Source organism: Panthera pardus, unplaced genomic scaffold, assembly GCF_024362965.1.
Source record: "Panthera pardus isolate Hobbes unplaced genomic scaffold, ASM2436296v1 HiC_scaffold_15, whole genome shotgun sequence".
In the NCBI taxonomy this organism is placed as follows: domain Eukaryota; kingdom Metazoa; phylum Chordata; class Mammalia; order Carnivora; family Felidae; genus Panthera; species Panthera pardus.
In genome coordinates, this window is record NW_026526710.1 from 12733468 (window position 1) to 12751267 (window position 17800).

At 47.5% G+C, this 17800-nt stretch overlaps 1 protein-coding gene across 1 annotated transcript in view; it reads right to left on the reverse strand.

Annotated features, from left to right (window-relative positions):
- Positions 1 to 4015: 4015 nt before the first annotated feature.
- The window catches only part of SVOP (SV2 related protein), a 77837-nt gene continuing 64052 nt past the window's right edge, over positions 4016 to 17800 (reverse strand). The window contains exons 12-16 of the mRNA XM_019467209.2: positions 15472 to 15579; positions 11892 to 12003; positions 10906 to 10987; positions 6151 to 6240; positions 4016 to 4364 (exon numbers count right to left, since the gene is read on the reverse strand). Of these exons, the coding sequence (XP_019322754.1) occupies positions 4158 to 4364; positions 6151 to 6240; positions 10906 to 10987; positions 11892 to 12003; positions 15472 to 15579 (599 nt within the window). The 3' untranslated portion in view covers positions 4016 to 4157. The remainder of the gene's footprint in view (positions 4365 to 6150; positions 6241 to 10905; positions 10988 to 11891; positions 12004 to 15471; positions 15580 to 17800) is intronic.

Below are 17800 nucleotides of genomic sequence, written 5' to 3' on the forward strand. Positions count from 1 at the left end.
GGTGAATTTGGGGAACTTCAATTCGACTCCATTGATCTGTATCTGTATCCTTATGATAGTACCCCACTGTCTTGATTACTGAGGCTTTATAAGAAGTTTTATAATTAGGAAGCGTGAGTCTTCCACATTTATTCATCTTTTTCAAGATTTTTTTTTTTTTTTGGCTCTTCTGAGTCCTTTGCGGCTTCATATGAATTCTACACCCAGCTTGCCAATTTCTGCAAAAGAAGAACCAGTCAGGGATTTTGATAGGGATTGTGTATTTATAGATCTATTTAGGGAGTACCTACGTACTTGACGACTGTTAAGTCCACGAACAAGGAACGTTTCTCCATTTTTTCAGATCTTCGGTTTCTTTAAGCAACGTTTTGCAGTCTGTAAAAGCCTTGTACTCCTTTGGTGCAATTTATTCCTAAGTGTTTTATCCTTTTCGATGGTATTGCGAGTGGAATTTTTGTTTTCTTATTGCTGAATCTGCAAAGCACTCTGTTCTCTGGCATTGATGGGGGCAGGGGGATTTGCAGTGGTGATGAACTGCAATATTCACCGAGTGTTCTTGATTAATCGAGAATGATTATTCGTGACGCGTCTGTACGCTTAAACGTCAAAGAATCAGAATGTAGCAAAGCACCCCCAGTGACTAAAGTCTGATTGAGACCACTGAACCTTTGAAGAGTGAGAAGGGGCTCCAGGATGTCGTGGGGCTTCAGGATTGGCATTCTGTGTGCCTCCTGTTACACTCTGCATCCCTCCAGTAGGGTTCACATCACACTGTGTCACAATGACCTTGTTTGTGCCTGTTCCCCGCACTGCGCCGTGAGTTCATGAAGGTAAGGACGTGTCTTGTTCCTTTTTGTATCCTCACTATTGAGTATCATGCCTGACAGATGCATGGTAGGTACTCCACGCACACTGACCACATGCCAGGACGTGATCTATAATACAGTTACAAGAGACAGACGCAAGAATTAACACGCATGTTGCCGTGGACTCCGCACACCTCTGTTCCACTCACTTACGTTCCCTGGTGCCACGGGAGGAAATTAACTCCTGGTCCCAGCCTTACAATAAAGCTGTGTTTCTTCATTCGAATTAAGCTGGGTCCGATTTCTATTCCTTGCAGCGAAAACGGCCCCGAGAACTCCGTGGCAAGGCTCCCCTCAACCATCCCCCTCTCACCATCCTTCCTTCTTCATGCTAACAGAACCCCAATTTGTGTTCAAGAAGCTGTGTACCCCTCGATCCTATGGGAAGGAGGCCCTTCCTTCTCTAGCCCTGGAGGAAGACACATGCTTCTTTAGACTCAGCCCTTTTAGAAAGAAAACTTCCTGTGACTGTTCCTTCCCCATTCTATCTCTTTTGAAAAAAACGTGATGCCTGGCACCTTGGCAGCCATCTTGTGATCTTAAGGTTTCACGCATAGGGTCAAATGGCCAAATGGCAGAGGATGGCATAGAAGAGAAGCAAAAAGAGGTGGGGTCCTTGATAACATCTTTGAGCTGCTGAGTCTTCCTTAGAACCACCTGACCCTGGGCTTGTCATTAAATGAAGAACTGATACTCAAACGGGTAAGCTACTGTCGACTGGCTTTACTTCGGCTTGCAGCTCAAGGTTATCCCAGACCTTTGATGTTTACTAGTAGCAACCAAGGGAGACTCTTGATCTTATCCTTCAAGGCTCTCTGTAACTTACACTGGTCAAAAACCATGAATATCTATATTCATTTCAAAGGCCATCCCTAAGATACTCTTATGTCATTGCCAACACATCTCACTTCTGGGTTCTAAGACTACTCGGAATAAGGGAAAGAAAGAAATTACAAAGCCTTAGCTACATTGAACATCTCTTGCCATTTTCTGAAATCTTTCCTAACACCAAGAGAAAGGGAGGACATTTCCATTAATGTAAGCAGGAGCTTTGGGATAGTCCCAAGTTAGATACAAATGTCTTCAGCTAAAGGCCTTGTATATTTCAGAAGCTTGGACAGCTCCTGTGCAGCTCTTTTTTAAGGGCAGGCAATTTAGAAGGCAAAGAGTTTTAAGATTTCATCTTCTCAAGAAGAGAAAGCCCTCAACTGCAAGCCTCCTTGCCCCAGCGCCCGGAAAATACTCCTGCCCACCAAGCACTCTTTCCCCACCCTGGCCCCTGACTCCTCCAGGTTATTTGAGGGTGAGTGTAAGGGGACATCTGGCAGTCTCTGGACAGCAGGGAGGGAGTGAGGGAAAGAAGGGAAAGAAAGAAAAGAAGGGAAAGAAGGAAAAGAAAGAAAAAAACAAGCAAAAGTTCTGCGTTACCCAGGAGAGCTCAGCAGATCAGAAATAATTAAAGTCATAGCCACCCATGGTTTAAGGAAATGTGGGTGTCTGGGAGGGATAGATCCAAGGTGGCCAAGCCACCTCCTCTCTGGCTGCCGGGCCAAGGGGGCTGCAGTCTGTATTTCAGGCCCATGGGATTGTTTGCCATTGACCCACGACCTGAGCTTGCAAAAGTCACCCACTGTGACCTCCACACCATCAAAAGAGAGTGTTGTCTCCATCAGACTCAAAGTCATGACACTGGCCACCAACTTGTGCAACTTGTCCACCATATTGGAAAGATTATCGTACCACAGCATTGCGATGACCCTGGATGGACTAAGTTGGCAAGGTCCTTAAGGTGAACTGTCACTAGGACATCATGACACATGGACAAACTTGGACCCTTACGATGTCCATCACCAACATGTTTTAATAAGAGATGAACATACACATTTGGTTTCCTCAAAATGTTTGCTTCAAGCAGGCATCTCCACGCAGAAGGTCAGTCTTCTCTGGCCTTTGATGGGATCCAGCAGCTTCCTCCCTCCTCCTCTGGCTTCCCTGCCCTCATGATGGGGAAGGGGCTCATGTAAACCAAATCCTGGAGGCGGATGCTGTCTGCTGAGACACGGGGTCAGCCCTTCCTCCAGAGGCCAACCCCAAACCCAACCGGGTGCTCTTCTCTTCCTTTGAAAATGTACACGTCACACGTCTGGGCCCTCCCGTTCCTCCCCACTGGTGGCAGAGAACTAGGGCTGGGACCCCTGGAGCTACCTGTATGTAAAGACCAAGCCAGCCCTTGAGAGCAGAAAGGAAGAAACCAGGGAGGAAGGATTCCTGGTTCCCTGATCCCAATGGGAGTGAGTGGGTGATGTAGCATCCCTTCATTTTCTGCCCATTTAGCCATGTACCCACCCTCCAGCTCCAAAGTACGGAAACCTGAGCTAACTGTTTTCTTTCTCCAAGAGTCACCATCCAGCCTGATCGACGAAGGGGTCAGAAAAGAAGCCCCCAGCATGGCCTTCGTTGCTTCCGAAGGGAAGGCCTCTGCTTTAGCCTTGGGCTTTATCCCCACCTCCTCTGGCCTCAGTCCCCAATTCCTGGGGGCGGGAGAGGACGACAGCTTTCTGGGGGTATCATCTGGGTTAAGCCCAGCTGTCCCCTTGGTCATGTGCCCAGAGCAGCCCCAGAGGGGCCAGGAGGGGACACGTGGCTCAAGTTCAAATGCACGTCCATCTGCCAGAGTGTCCACTAGGCAGGCCATGGGGAGGCAAACCGAGGAGCCCCTTCTGAGAGAGCATCTCTCAGACCCAGGAAAAAGCTGTTCAAGCCACATCTGGGTCACCCACGATTTCAGAGAAGAAAGCCTGGGGCTGGGGGTGTAGGAGAACCTACTGAACAGGTACTGTTGGTGGATGGCAGGTGTTGACTCCCTGGGTGGCAGGTCTTAACGGGGCTCTGGGCCTGGACTGTATCTACAGAGATTTGTTGGCTATTGTTCACCAAGGGTGCGACTGGCTGACTCCGGGTGGCGCCCGGTTGGCCTTCGGGGACACCGGCCACTCCTCACGTGGCAGTTTTCCCATGCAGGTCCACAGGTTATTGACAAACCTCCCCCCCACACACAGAGAACCCCCCAGAGCAAATGCCTCCCCATTCCCAGGTGTGGAATGAATGGAATGCTCCCCATTCATCTCGATGAATATGAGCAAACAGAGTCAAGACACAAAACCCTGTTGGTCCAGGTTGTCCCCCCGGGTAAGTTCTGGATGTCGGCAGTGACGGTCGGTGCCCCAACTGGGTTCCACCAGCCCCCTGCCTTCTACAGCCCCAAAGACCAGCTCAGCCCTGCATCGGTCACTACTCCTGAGAGCCAGAGTTCGACCTGGTGATGCCTGTGCCGTGCGCCCCTCGACCGACCATCTCCTGGCCCCACTCCCGGTGGCTGGACTCCTGCAGTCCGCGGCCTTTGGTCTCGATGGGCAAAAAGCAGGAGGCCAGGGCGGCCAGGAGGCAGCAGCCACTGTAAACTGCCAGCGTCAGATACACGGAAGATTCCAGCATGACCTGGGGGAGGGAGACACGTGCCGGTGAGGGCGTCCCTCCTGAGTCACAGATGCCACCGACCCTTCGGGAGGTACTGATGACTCCAGGCCCTCTTGTAAGCGCTCTCTGCACTGATCCTATGGAGTTCTCATGACAGAGAGAGGCAAGTGTCCCCATTTTGCAGAGGGGAAAAACTGAGCCTCAAAGAGGGGTAAGTAAGTGGCATACTCGAGTTCTCACAGATACTCAGGACGGGGCTGGGATTTGAGCTCTATCCCCATCAGGCTCTAGGGTCTGTATTCCTTGAAACGACACTCTCTCTCAGAGCAGGACCTCTGCTGACTTTCTAGATTAACAACAGAGCCCAGCCTCATTTGCTCATCTGCCAGAGGGGTAAGGGCAGTAACCCCCTCCCAGTGAGAGGAAACCCCAAGGCGACTCGGTCCCCTGCAGGCGCGTGGCCAGCTCCCAACCAACAGTAGGTAGTGGGGACATACACTGGCCAGACACAACAGCCCAGAACAGAGCTACTTGGCTGAAACACGTGGCGGAATTCTATTTATGTGAAAAATCCAGAATAGGTACATACAGACAACGCACAGGGGCACCTGACTGGCTCAGTCGGTAGAACACGCGACTCTTAATCTTCGGGTCACGAGTTCAAGCCCCGTGTTGGGTGTAGAGCTTCCTTTTAAAAAAAAATGCACCTTGGGAGCCCCTGGGTGGCTCAGTCGGTTAGGCTCCGACTTCGGCTCAGCTCACGATCTCACGGTCCGTGGGTTCGAGCCCCGTATCAGGCTCTGTGCTGACAGTGCAAAGCCTGCTTGGGATTCTCTCTCTCTCTCTCTCTCTCTCTGGCCTTCCCTTGCTCTTGCACTCTCTCTCTCTCTCCAAACAAATAAACTCAAAAAAATGCACCTTGGAGTCGGCAAGGGAAGAGGGGGAAAAAGGGGGTAACTGTCTAATGAATAGGACTTTTCTGGGGGGGGGGTATGGACTTTTATTTGATGACAATGTTTTGGAACTAGATAGGGGTGGTGGTTGCACAGCACTGTGAATGTGCTAAATGTCACTGACTTGTTCACTTTAATTTTTTAGACTTTATTTCTTTAAGTACTCTCTACACCCAATGTGGGGCTTGAACTCAGGACCCTGAGCTCAAGAGTCGCACGCTCTTCCCACTGAGCCAGCCAGGCGCCCCTGAACTGTTCACTTCAAAATGGTTCGTTTTACGTTATGAGACTTGTACCTTGGTAAAAAAAAAAAAAAAAAAAAAAAGGCGATAAAGGCTATTAAAAAAAGCAAAACGACTTCAAAATAAGATCCCTAAAAACGGATAGAAATGCTTCAAGACACACAAGGGGCTGCAAAATTCTGCAAAAACACCTCATTATCCCAACTCCGAAACCATGGCCAGGGACATCTGTTTCCCACTAAATCATGTTGTTTTCAACAGTTTGTTTTCCTCTTACTTGTTTTCATCCAATTTGTTTTTGGCCCAATCAGATGGCGCCCCCCCCCCCCCCCACACACCCCGGGTCTTCTGCGTAGGAAAGACTTGGGTTTGAGTCCCAGCTTCTCTGCTTCCCAGCCATGTGACCTTGAGCAAGTCGCTTGCCTTTCTGAGCCCGTTTGCTCATTTGCAAGCAACACTGTTCCTTTCATAGGATGGGCTGTTAGGGTAAAAGAAGATGATGTGCACGGAAGGTTCTGCAGACGTCTGAACGTGGTGTAACTGCTTTCTGTGCTCTGGCTTTTGCGCCCCTCCCCACCTCCCCCCAACCCCGGATTTGGAGGGGACACCTACCTGAGCAATGAACGGAGTAATGAGAGCACCCACTCTCGCCATGCCACTGCAGGTGCCCAGGCCGAGCGCTCGAGTTGCCGTGGGGTAGACCTGAAACACAGCCATGGATGTGGGCTTGAGAAAACGCAGGATCCTCCCCCCGGCCCCACTCTGGCTCAGGAGTGATAGGACTGACGCCCGCGGGCCCGGAGCTAGCGTGGATCACTCGGGTGTTGGTGACCCCATCGAGGGGTGGGAGACCAGGTGGGGGTTCTTGTCTCAAAGGGGATAGGAGGTTCAATGGAGAAGGAGGGCGAGTGGCCAAGCTGTGGGTGGGAACCCAGTTAGGGGTCCTCGGTGCCCAGGGTGGCTGGCCTCCAAAGACTCCGCCAGGAACCACTCCCCATTCTGCATCCAGATACTGTTCTCCCGCCTCTTTTCATTAGTTCACCCTGCGGCACCGGCCCCAGCCTTTCAAGGCGTTTCATTGAGACAGAGGTTGAAATGCTTACACAGTTTCTCAGTTCGTACCCAGAGTGGCCCCGTGCCTAGCTCTCCCTCGGGCAAAGTGAGAAGTGACTGTGCATCTTCCAGACCAAGGCAGTGTCTTCTCCACTCCCTTCCCCAGTCCGCTGGCTGGAAGGAGGACTCCAAGGCCCCGGGGCAGGATTTTTCAACCTTGGCACTGTGGCCCTTTGGGGGTGGGTCATTCTTCGTGGTGAGGGGCCGTCCTGGGCATCGGCGGATGTTTAGCAGCATCCCTGCCCCCTACCCGCTAGATGCAGGAGAACCTTCTGCACGGCTCTCCTGACATTGCAAATGGCCGCTGGGGGGCAAAATCACCCTTGGTTCATCATTACTGGGTGAAGCTGCAAGATGCAAAGAACTTGGGTCCCCGAATCACTGTGGAAATGGAGGCTGCCCACCAACCTGGAACACCGTGTTGGACTGTTTCATTAGTGAGGAACTGGTGTTGGGTCAACACATTCCCTTTGAGGAGTTATTTGTTACAGCAGCTAGCGTGCCTCTAACAACTCCAATGCTCTGTGCAGAAGCTCGGGAAGAATGAAGAATGTGAAGGGAAAAATAAAATTCACGCATGATCCCAAAACTCAGAGATAACCGTTGTCACGTTTGAATGTATATCCTTCCAGGTTTTTCTATGACCGTATACACATCTACGTTCGTTCATTTATTTATTCGCTCAGCAAAGTTTTTGAGTGTATACCATATGCATTTACCTGTGATATTTTATTTTTTTTCTATTTTTTAGTGTTTATTTATTTATTTTGAGAGAGAGAGAGAGAGAGAGAAAGAGAGTGAGTCCACAGGGGAAGGGCAGAGAGAGAGACAGCCAAGCAGGCTCTGTAGCTATCGGCACAGAGCCTGATGCGGGGGGCTTGAACTCACAAACCGTGAGATCACGACCGGAGCTGAAACCAAGAGTCTGACGCTTAACCCACTGAGCCACCCAGGCACCCCTACAGAGGATATTTTAATTCACCCAACGACACAAGCAACATATAAATACATTCCCCTTGTCAAAAATGAAATCACCCGGCCGTCCTTGGATCTACAACCTCTCCTAGGTTGTAATACTCCCCAGAGGTTCTAACTATTAATAAGGTGTGGAATGTATCCACCCAGGTGCGTTAAAAAATATGTGTATACAAAATACACAGCATCGTTTTTAAAATATAAACGGTATCACAGCGTACCATTCTGCAGCTTGCTTTATCCATTCAGCGCTACGTCTTGAAATCTTCTTGACATCGTATATAGATACCTACCTCGTTCTTAACTGCTCATAACCACCTCATCATTAACTGCCGTAACTGTATTCCCCGGCGGATGTTCCACAGTTTACCATTCAAACGAGATCGACAGACATAGTATTAGAAGAGGGGCACAGACACTGAATGCACGAGGAAGTCAGGGGAGGGGGAGATCTGGGAGGGCTTCTTGGAGGAGGCAGGATTGGAGCAGGGTGAGGACGATGACTCAGAGTGAGGGCTCCGGGGTGCTGCGGGAATGAGGGCTAATCCAGACACCCTCTTTCCCCTGGCACAGTATCTGGTATATAATATTCTCCTTCTCCCTTTGCTTCTATCTAAAGTAAGATGAACTAGGGGCACCTGGGTGATTCAGGTGGTTAAGCACCTGACTCGTGATTTCGGCTCAGGTCACCATCTCACGGTTTCGTGAGTTCGAGCCCCGCATCGGGCCCAGAGCTTGCAGCTCAGACCTGCTTTGGATTCTCTGTCTCCTCTCTCTCTGCCTGCCCCCCACCCCCCCACGCTGTCTCAGTCTCTCTTAACTAAACTTTGAAAAAATAAGATGAAATAAAATACAATAGATATAAAATAAACAACCCATAATCCCTGAGTGTGGGAAACTGAGACACGCTGAGACGCTGTTGTGTGGAGCGCAAACTTGTACAACATTTTAGAAAGGGATTTTTCAACTCATCTCAATGTTTGTAACGTGGATAGGCTTTCACTCAACAATTCCATATCTTGGCATTTATTCTACAGGAAGGATACGTGTGCCCAAGACTATATAAAGCTGTTTACCTCAGCACTGTCTGTGATAGTGAAAAGTTGGGAAACAAGCCAAATATCTGTAGAATTGTTATCAACTTATGACTTGTCCAGGGTGCCTGGGTGGTTCAGTCGGCTAAGCGTCCGACTTCAGCTCAGGCCATGATCATCGCATGGCTTGTGAGCTCGAGCCCCTTATCAGGCTCTGCACTGACACCCCCCACTCTCTCTCTCTCTCTAAATAAATAAATAAATAAATAAACTCTTTAAAAAATTATGATTTGTCTGTACTATAAAGTATATAATATATATGCATGTATAAACCATATAGTATAATAAAGTATAGTATATAATATAAAGTATACATACTATATAGCATAGTATATAATATACATAGTATTTATAGTATAATAAAATAGAGTATATAATATAGTTATATACGACACAGTATAGTAAAGGGAGGTATAAAAAATATATATATACTATATAGTATAATATATAATCTACATAGTATTTATAGTATAATAAAATGCAGTATATAATATATAGCTATATAATACACAGTATAGTAAAAGGAGGGATAAAAATATGTATATATTAGGGGCGCCTGGGTGGCTCAGTCGGTTAAGCGGCCGACTTCGGCTCAGGTCATGATCTCGCGGTCCGTGAGTTCAAGCCCCGCGTCAGGCTCTGTGCTGACAGCTCAGAGCCTGGAGCCTGTTTCAGATTCTGTGTCTCCCTCTCTCTGACCCTCCCCCATTCATGCTCTGTCTCTCTCTGTCTCAAAAATAAATGTTAAAAAAATATATATGTATATATACTATATAGCATAGTATATAATATATATAGTATTTATAGTATAATAAAAGAGTATGTAATATATAGTTATATACTACACAGTATAGTAAAGGGAGGGATAAAAAATATGTATATATACTATATTGTATAGTATATAATATATATAGTATTTATAGTATAAAAAATGCAGTATATAATATATAGTTATATACTACACAATACAGCAAAGGGAGGTATAAAAATATATATATATTATACATACACCATATAGTATAGTATGTAATATGTGGTATATATTAGTATATTGTATACAGGATATACTATATGTAGTAAATATTGAATATATAGTAAAGATTAGTAACTGTTAAAAAGAACAAAGTAGATTCCTATGTCCTGGGCTCATAGTCTTTCATCTTTCCCTCCGAATTTCCCCACCTCATTCTCTGCCCTGGGGCTGGCCGATGTGGACCACCAAGGGTTCCCTGGCCTTCTGGCTTCGGGTTAGGCTCAGCCAATGGGCAACCCCAGCGGGAGATGGAAGGGGGTAGAAGAGAGAGGTCGGGGTATTTATTCTCCTGATCTTCCCCTCCAGGCTGCCTCAGTCCCGTGCGTCCCTCAGCTGAAGGTCACAACTTCTCTCCACGCAGCTCTCTCCTGGGACCCTGGAACACTCCCCTCTCAACATCCCACCGACTCTGGGTGGCGGCAGAGTCCCCAGCCACCTTCGCCCCACTGCAAGCTCGGGGGCACTGCTATGTCACGTTCATGTTTCCCTCAGCCTTGTCCCTCACCACTGTAATTAGCTTCTGTATTAAAACTCTTCCCAGTTGCTCGCTTACCCAATCTGGTACACCCACTAACATAAATTAGTGTATGCTTTGAAAAAAACTGAGCTATTCAAGGGGCGCCTGGGTGGCTCAGTCGGTTGAGCGTCCGACTTCAGCTCAGGTCACGATCTCGCGGTCCGTGAGTTCGAGCCCCGCGTCGGGCTCTGGGCTGATGGCTCAGAGCCTGGAGCCTGCTTCCGATTCTGTGTCTCCCTCTCTCTCTGCCCTTCCCCCGTTCATGCTTTGTCTCTCTCTGTCTCAAAAATAAATAAACGTTAAAAAAAATTAAAAAAAAAAAACTGAACTATTCAAAAAGGTTGTGTCTAGGAAGGGGGAATGTGGGGCCCTTTAATTTTTGGTTTTATACCGTTCACTACCATTCAGAACTTTTACCTTGAACATTAGCTTTCATAAGCAAAAAGCAAAAAACAAACAAACAAACAAACAAAAAAGACGGGAAGATAGCCTGAAATAATGAAGAGCTTCACTGTTCCCACCCAGACAGACCCAAGCCCAAGGATAAATCTCATGCTGAGGATCCCAGGCGGGATGTTTCTGAAAGCAGAGCTCCTTCCCTCCCCGACCCGGCTGCTCCCAGACACCTCTCCTACCTCAGGTGTGTAAACATAGGCTGCCTGGAAGCCTCCAGAAATAAACGCTCTTGCAATGAAGAGTAACAGAGTGAGCATATTTCTAGGGAGAGAAATAAAAAAGTTGATGAGCAGGTACTTTCTTCTGTTGACTTGTTTCAGCAAAGTCCTATCTGCCCAGGCAGAATTTATACCCTAGAAATGGGCAAAGCCCACCCTCACCCAATCCACACAGGCACACAATCCCAGTGCCATCGCTGAAGGCCTGCCTTTATAAATTTTGTCTTTCTCCAAAGTCCAGGGTAAGAGCTGCAAACATCTGTGGAGTCCAGGTTGGGGGCAAGGTCAGAGAGAAGTGATATAAACCACTTGAAAATCCAGATGGAACCTTGTAGGGGCAGGAATTGAGTCAGGTGCCAGCTGAGCCAGTGAAAGTAAACTTCTGTTCAGTATTTTTAGGATAATCCTGACCCCCGACCTTCTGTTCCATTGTTCCCATAAATGTCTAAGAACACCCCCATGTCAGGGTCTAAGCTTCCTCTCCAGGCCTTCCACAAATTCATCAGGTATGGTCTGGGGCCTCTCCGAGAGCAAGAGAGGCACAAGCCACTTCCATATTTTGAGGCTCTTGATGGAAAAATGGAGAAACGCCAAAAGGGGATTATAAACCAGGACCTTGAAGTATTTCCACTGAACAAAGGAATGCTTTTAACCCATACATAAAGAGCTGTATGCGTGATCTCACTGGTGGACAATGTCAAAAGTCTAAAAGTGACAGTGTTGGGGCGAAACCTGAACCAAAGTGCCCTCCCACCCTTAACCCCATCAGAGGCGCAAATATGAACCCGATCCTGTGGTCAAGAGTCAAGAGTCCTAGAGAGGGGCTGGGGAGGGATCTCGCAGATGACCACCAGGAGTACAGTCCACAGCTTACAGACCCAAAGAGCCACTGACCATGCCCTGAGAAGTGTGCCTGCTGGCCAGAGAGAGGGGGTTTCACGACCCACCTTCCGACACAGATAAACAGCAGGAGGCTGCACAGGGAGAAGATGACGAAGCACAGGGCCATGGTCTTCTTGCGGCCCAGGCGGTCAATAATCCACAGAGTCACAAGGACACCTGGAAGACAGCAGGGCACCATGGCAGGCAGCTTCCAATATGGCTCCCAACACCCCCTGGAATTCACACCCCGTATAATCGCTACCCTTGAGAGTGTGCCGGACCCAGCGAGTCGCTTCCAATGACTAGAATATAGAAAAGCATTGGGATGTCACTTCTGAGATGAGGTTATAAAAGACTGCAGCTTCTGTTCTGCTGGCATTCTCTCGCCCCCTGACTCTTCTTAGGTGCTGGTCTTCATGGAGAAGGCTACCCGGCGAGGAGCGAAAAGTGGCCTCTGGCCAACAGCCAGTGGGGAACTGAGGCCCTCAGTCCAACAGCCCTGGAGGCATTGAACCCTGCCAATGACCATGTGAGTGAACGTTAGCCCCTTGCGTTCTCAGGGCCTCAGTTACTTCACCTGCAAAATGGGACTAAATAAAAATAAGATTCCCTAACCTCAGTAGAGACAGTACAGCGTGGTGCTTATTATTAATAATAACTGTTAAATGTGGGCTCAGCACTTTTACAGCTGTTATCTTGCTTCATCATCAAAACAACCCCCCAAAATAAATGCTCGCAATAGCCCCACTTCCCACACTTATTCATTAAAAAATTAAGCGCCTATCTTTGTGTTAGGAACTGTTGTGCTAGGAGCTTGGGATACGCCAGTGAACAGAAACAACAAATCGTAAATGTAATAAGTAAGAATTTGTTCTGAGTTTCAGAAAGGCAATACCATGGAAATCATGAAAAATCATGGTGAGTGCATGAAGTCATGGAAACGGTTATTGGCAACGTGGTGTCTAACTCTGAGTCCCTACTCTTACTGTGAGCTATTTGCAGGAAGGCTTTTGGAAGATAGATGGATGGCGTAGTAATGAGTGAAGACTGTGGGCTCTGGGGTGGGACCACAGCGCTTAGCCCTGCCGGGTGTGGGACACTTAGCGTCTTAGCTGGGTTTTCCTAGAAGCAGATCCTGGGACAAGGGCCCAGGTACAAGTGTTTAGTTGAGAGGCAACCCAAAGAAGAACCAATAGGAGGGTGGGAAAGTAAGATGCGGAAGGGAAGGCAAGAGTGCATGTCAAGCCAAGTTACCACTGTGGGTCATTTCTACCGAATTCCACTGGGGGGCTCTGGGAGCCAGTATGGAATATCCTTTTTAGAATTCTCCTGCCTGATGGGCGAGGAAGCTGGGGTATTTATACACCACCAACTCCTGCAATTACCGTTTGAAAGCAGCTCCCAGGTGTTAACTCCCTGACACTTCCAGCCACCTTGTTTGTTTGCTTTTAGATACTGAAGCTTTCCATTCCTCCTGAGATAGCCCTCAGGCACAGAGATGCAGATATTGGCAGCTGCAAGTTGCCAGGGACAGTTTTTGCTACACCTCTCTGAGCCTCAGTTTCTTCAGGTGTAAAATGGGAATAACTGTGCTACTTCATAAGACTAGATGACATTATCAGATAAAGGGTTAGTATCCAAAATCTACAAAGAACTTATCGAACTCAACACCCAAAAGACAAATAATCCAGGGAAGAAATGGGCAAAAGACATGAACAGACACTTCTCCAAGGAAGACATCCAGACGGCCAACCGACACGTGAAAGAATGCTCAACGTCACTCAACATCAGGGAAACACAAATCAAAACCACAATGAGATACCACCTCACACCTGTCAGAATGGCTGACATTAACAACTCAGGCAACGACAGATGTTGCCGAGGATGTGGAGACAGGGGAACACTTTGGCACTGTTGGTGCGTATGCAAGCTGGTGCAGCCACTCTGGAAAACAGTATGGAGGTTCCTCAAAAAATTAAAAATAGAACCACCCTACTATAATTGCACTACTAAGTATTTATCCACAGGATACAAAAATGCTGATTCAAAGGCATACATGCACCCCAATGTTTGTAGCAGTGCTATCAACAATAGCCAAATTATGGAAAGAGCCTAAATGCCCATCAGCTGAGGAATGGATAAAGAAGATGTGAGATATGTGTGTGTGTGTGTGTGTGTGTGTTACACACACACACACACACACACACACACACACACAACGGAATATTAGCCAGCAATCAAAAAGAATGAAATCTTGCCATTTGCAACAACATGGATGGAACTAGAGTGTATTATGCTAAGCGAAAGAAGTCAGAGAAAGACATATATCGTATGATTTCACTCAGCTGTGGTATCTAAGAAATAAAACAGATGAACATAGGGGAAGGGAAGGAAAAATAAGATAAAAACGGAGAGGGAAGAAAGCCATAAGAGACTCTTAAATACAGAGAACAAACTGAGGGTTGCTGGAGGGGAGGTAGGTGGGAGGATGGGCTAAATGGGTGAGGGCATTAAGGAGGGCACTTGTTGGGCTGAGCACTGGGTGTCATATGTAAGTGATGAATCAAAGGGTTCTCTTGAAGCCAATACTACACTGTATGTTAACTAACTTGAATTTCAATAACTAAATTTTAAAAAAGACTAAATGAGACGTATCTAGAAAACATTTAGCATAGAGCCTGACATACATAAAGTAAGCATTCAATAAATACCAGACACTCTTGTTGTAATAATTACTCGTTTTTTAAAGGAAAAAGATAAATTACCTTCACTTTACGTGCAGGTTTGGATTTTTTGACTCCCCACTAGTCCTTCCAGTGTGAGTGCTGATGGGGGACAATTCTCCATGGATCTCTTATATTTTTGTGTACTGGCTGCCCTTTGTTCTGTTTGGATAGCCAACAGCCTTGCGAAGATAGAGATACCGTCTCCTTCCAGAGCAAAGAGCAAGCCTGTTTTACTGTCCATAAAGATGATGCATCTCTCTAGATCAAAAGCTGGACAAGTTTCTGGCAGCCCATTATAAAAGATTTGGGTTCCCTAAGCTTGGGATTCCTTAGGTAAGCAAAGTGAAAAAGGGACTGAGGAAGATGTTGGGAAGCCAAGGAAAACTGTGGAACACAGAGTCAAGAATATAGGGACTAGTAGATCACTCACGACATGGTAGGGAATGCTCAGGTAATTCCTTAAGTAGCAACCATCATCCATTATCAGCTTTTGTGCACACTTGAGTGAGCGGGTTCTCATCAAAGGACGAGAGTCAGAGCACAGCAGCTACACCCATTACTCCATTGCGTGCGTAGCATCCACTTGGACCCTCCCCCATCATCCCTGTGGGACTTGAGAGCAAGGGGAGCTGACACTAGTATGCTGTTCATGTTGTTCGCTGTGCCATGGGTAACAGTCTTTTGTCTCGGACCCAGGAGTCTCATGTCTTCTGCCAGGGAGCGTGACACGGGCGGCTTCATTTGTTAGCCTTCAGTGAGAGCAGCCTTTACAGTTCTTGACAACTTGCAGCTAAGGGTTGAAAAACTAATCTCCAGCTCCCCTAGAAAGGGGATTTTCTCCCAGGCAGCAGCACCAGGGGGAGCCACCAGATCCACAGCGGCCCCCTGCCCCCGCCCCCACCGCCCACAGCTCCCTCACCTGGAAACTCGGAGAGCGTGGTCCACAGCAGATCCATGTAATCCTCCTCACTCAGGTACTCACAGGCCAGGCTGCATTTTGCTTCTACCGCCTTCTTCTGGCTAGAGACTGGAAGGTGGGAGACAGGAGAAAGAAGAGCCATTCTCGGAAACTTGAATCACGCCCTCCTGCCCCCACACCTCCTTCCCTGGGTACGATTCAGCCGGGACACCGTGGAAAGAGCCCAGGCTCCGGGGTCCGACAGACTCAGGTTCGAATCCCAACCAGCAGCGCTTTATCTCTCTGAGCCTCAGTTTCTTCACACAACTGGAGCTAATGAAACCACTGGGCAAGGTGGGGGGGGGGAGAATGAAAGCAGGCTGTGCATATGAGGGCGCTTAGCCCAGAAATGGCACACACTAGGTGCGTTTGTGGCAGACAGACTCCAGGGTGGCCTCGATGATCCCCACCAATATTACCTGGCCCTCATGACCTCCTTGATCTCACCTTCTCTCTCTCCCTTGCTCTGCTCACTGTACTCGAGCCACACTGGTATCCTTGCTCTTCCTTCAATACTCTTGCGTCAGGACCTTTGCACTGGCTGTCGCCTCTTCCGGGATGCTCTTTATAGATCCCATGACTAATTTCCTCACATCCTTTATATCTTTTTAAATCTCATCTCATGGAGGTCACCCTGAGCACCCCCATTTAAAACTTCAACATACCCACTGCCCCTTGCTCTGCCCCGCCCTCCTGACCTCCCTTGCCCTGCTTGACTGTCTCCTTTTCCTATACATTTGTTAACAAACAGCGTGAAAGATTTTGAAATGGGCAAAATGTTTTGTCTAGCGTACCCTTATAGGTCGTCCTGCTTTTCGTTATCTTTGAGCTATGCGCATTATAGAATATTGGTATTGATGCAAATGCTTCTAGTTCATCAAAATGCAAATTGTGTCTGGTGATGCAGTTGATTACTGCCTTATGCATACTGACAAGTTGTGCCTCTAACTGTAAAGCCATTTCTGCATTTCTGATTGCCTATATACATGTATCTTTTGAACTCTCCTTTGAACCAGTTGTAACCTCTTGGGGTGTTAGTAGACCTCCGGTGTTAGTAGACAATTCTCCATGGATGCTCACATCTCTGTATGGTTTATAAGCAGAGGCACTGACTTTCTTTGCTCTGGACTATCTTTTCAAGGACCTTGGTTTAACCAACAGCCTTGACAGGGAGCGTCTACCTTTGGAGTAAGGAACAGGTTTGCTTATGGCCTTCAACGGTCTAGTGTCTCCCCACAGGGCAAGAGCAGGCAGGCTTAGCATCCAGTGTAAGAGAGCTGGGTGCCCTAAGCTCAGAGATCCTCTCTTGTAACATAACCCACTGCTCTTGCAGGTGTGACCTCCTCTCTTCACATCACCCTGTGGGAGTGGGAGCTCCTCACTGGTGTAAGAAATGCTGATACTCCAGCTACTGCTATTACTGTGAGTAGCAAAGTCCTTTGTCTCTGATCCAGGAGTGTTGTGTCTTTTGCAGGCATCTGTGGAAGCTGTGCACGCCTAACCTGTTAGCTGCAAAATAGGTAAATCCTCAGACTTTTCACAGTTCTTAACTAATTCATTCATTAACCGATGAGTTAAAATCTCTGACATGCGGTCATTATATATTTGTATGAGAGGCATGATTTTACCTTTTCTTAAAATTTTTTTCTTCAAGCCATCACCTTCTAACACACTATGTCATTGCCTCACTTATTAAGCTATTCTCTCTCTTTCTCTCTCCCCACCAAAACATGAGCTCACAGGGTAGGGATATTTGTCTTTTGTGGTCACTGATGTACCCTAACACCTAGATCAGTACCTGGCTTATAGAAAATATTGAATAAATGACTTGTCCAAGATCACACAGCTACTTAGTGCTGGAACCCAGGCTCCCTGATTTCCAGCCGTGGGCTTGTTCCACGGTATCACTTCTCCTGCCCAGGTAGAAGAAAGGGCTTTTTTTTTTTTTAATGTTCATTTTGGAAAGACAGACAGAGCACGAGTGGGGGAGGGGCAGAGAGCGAGAGGGAGGTACAGAATCTGAAGCAGGCTCCAGGCTCCGAGCTGTCAGCACGGAGCCCGATGTGGGACTTGAACTCATGAGTCGTGAGATCACAAGCCATGAGATCATGACCTGACCCGAAGTTGGATGCTTAACCGACAGAGCCACCCAGGCATCCCAAGAGACAGCTTTTAACAGGAGCTGGCAAACTATCACCTGAAGCCAAATCTGGTCTCCAGTTTGTTTCTGCCTGGCCTGCGTGCTAAGAATGGTTTTTACATTAAAAAATTTTTTTGTTAAGTTTATTTA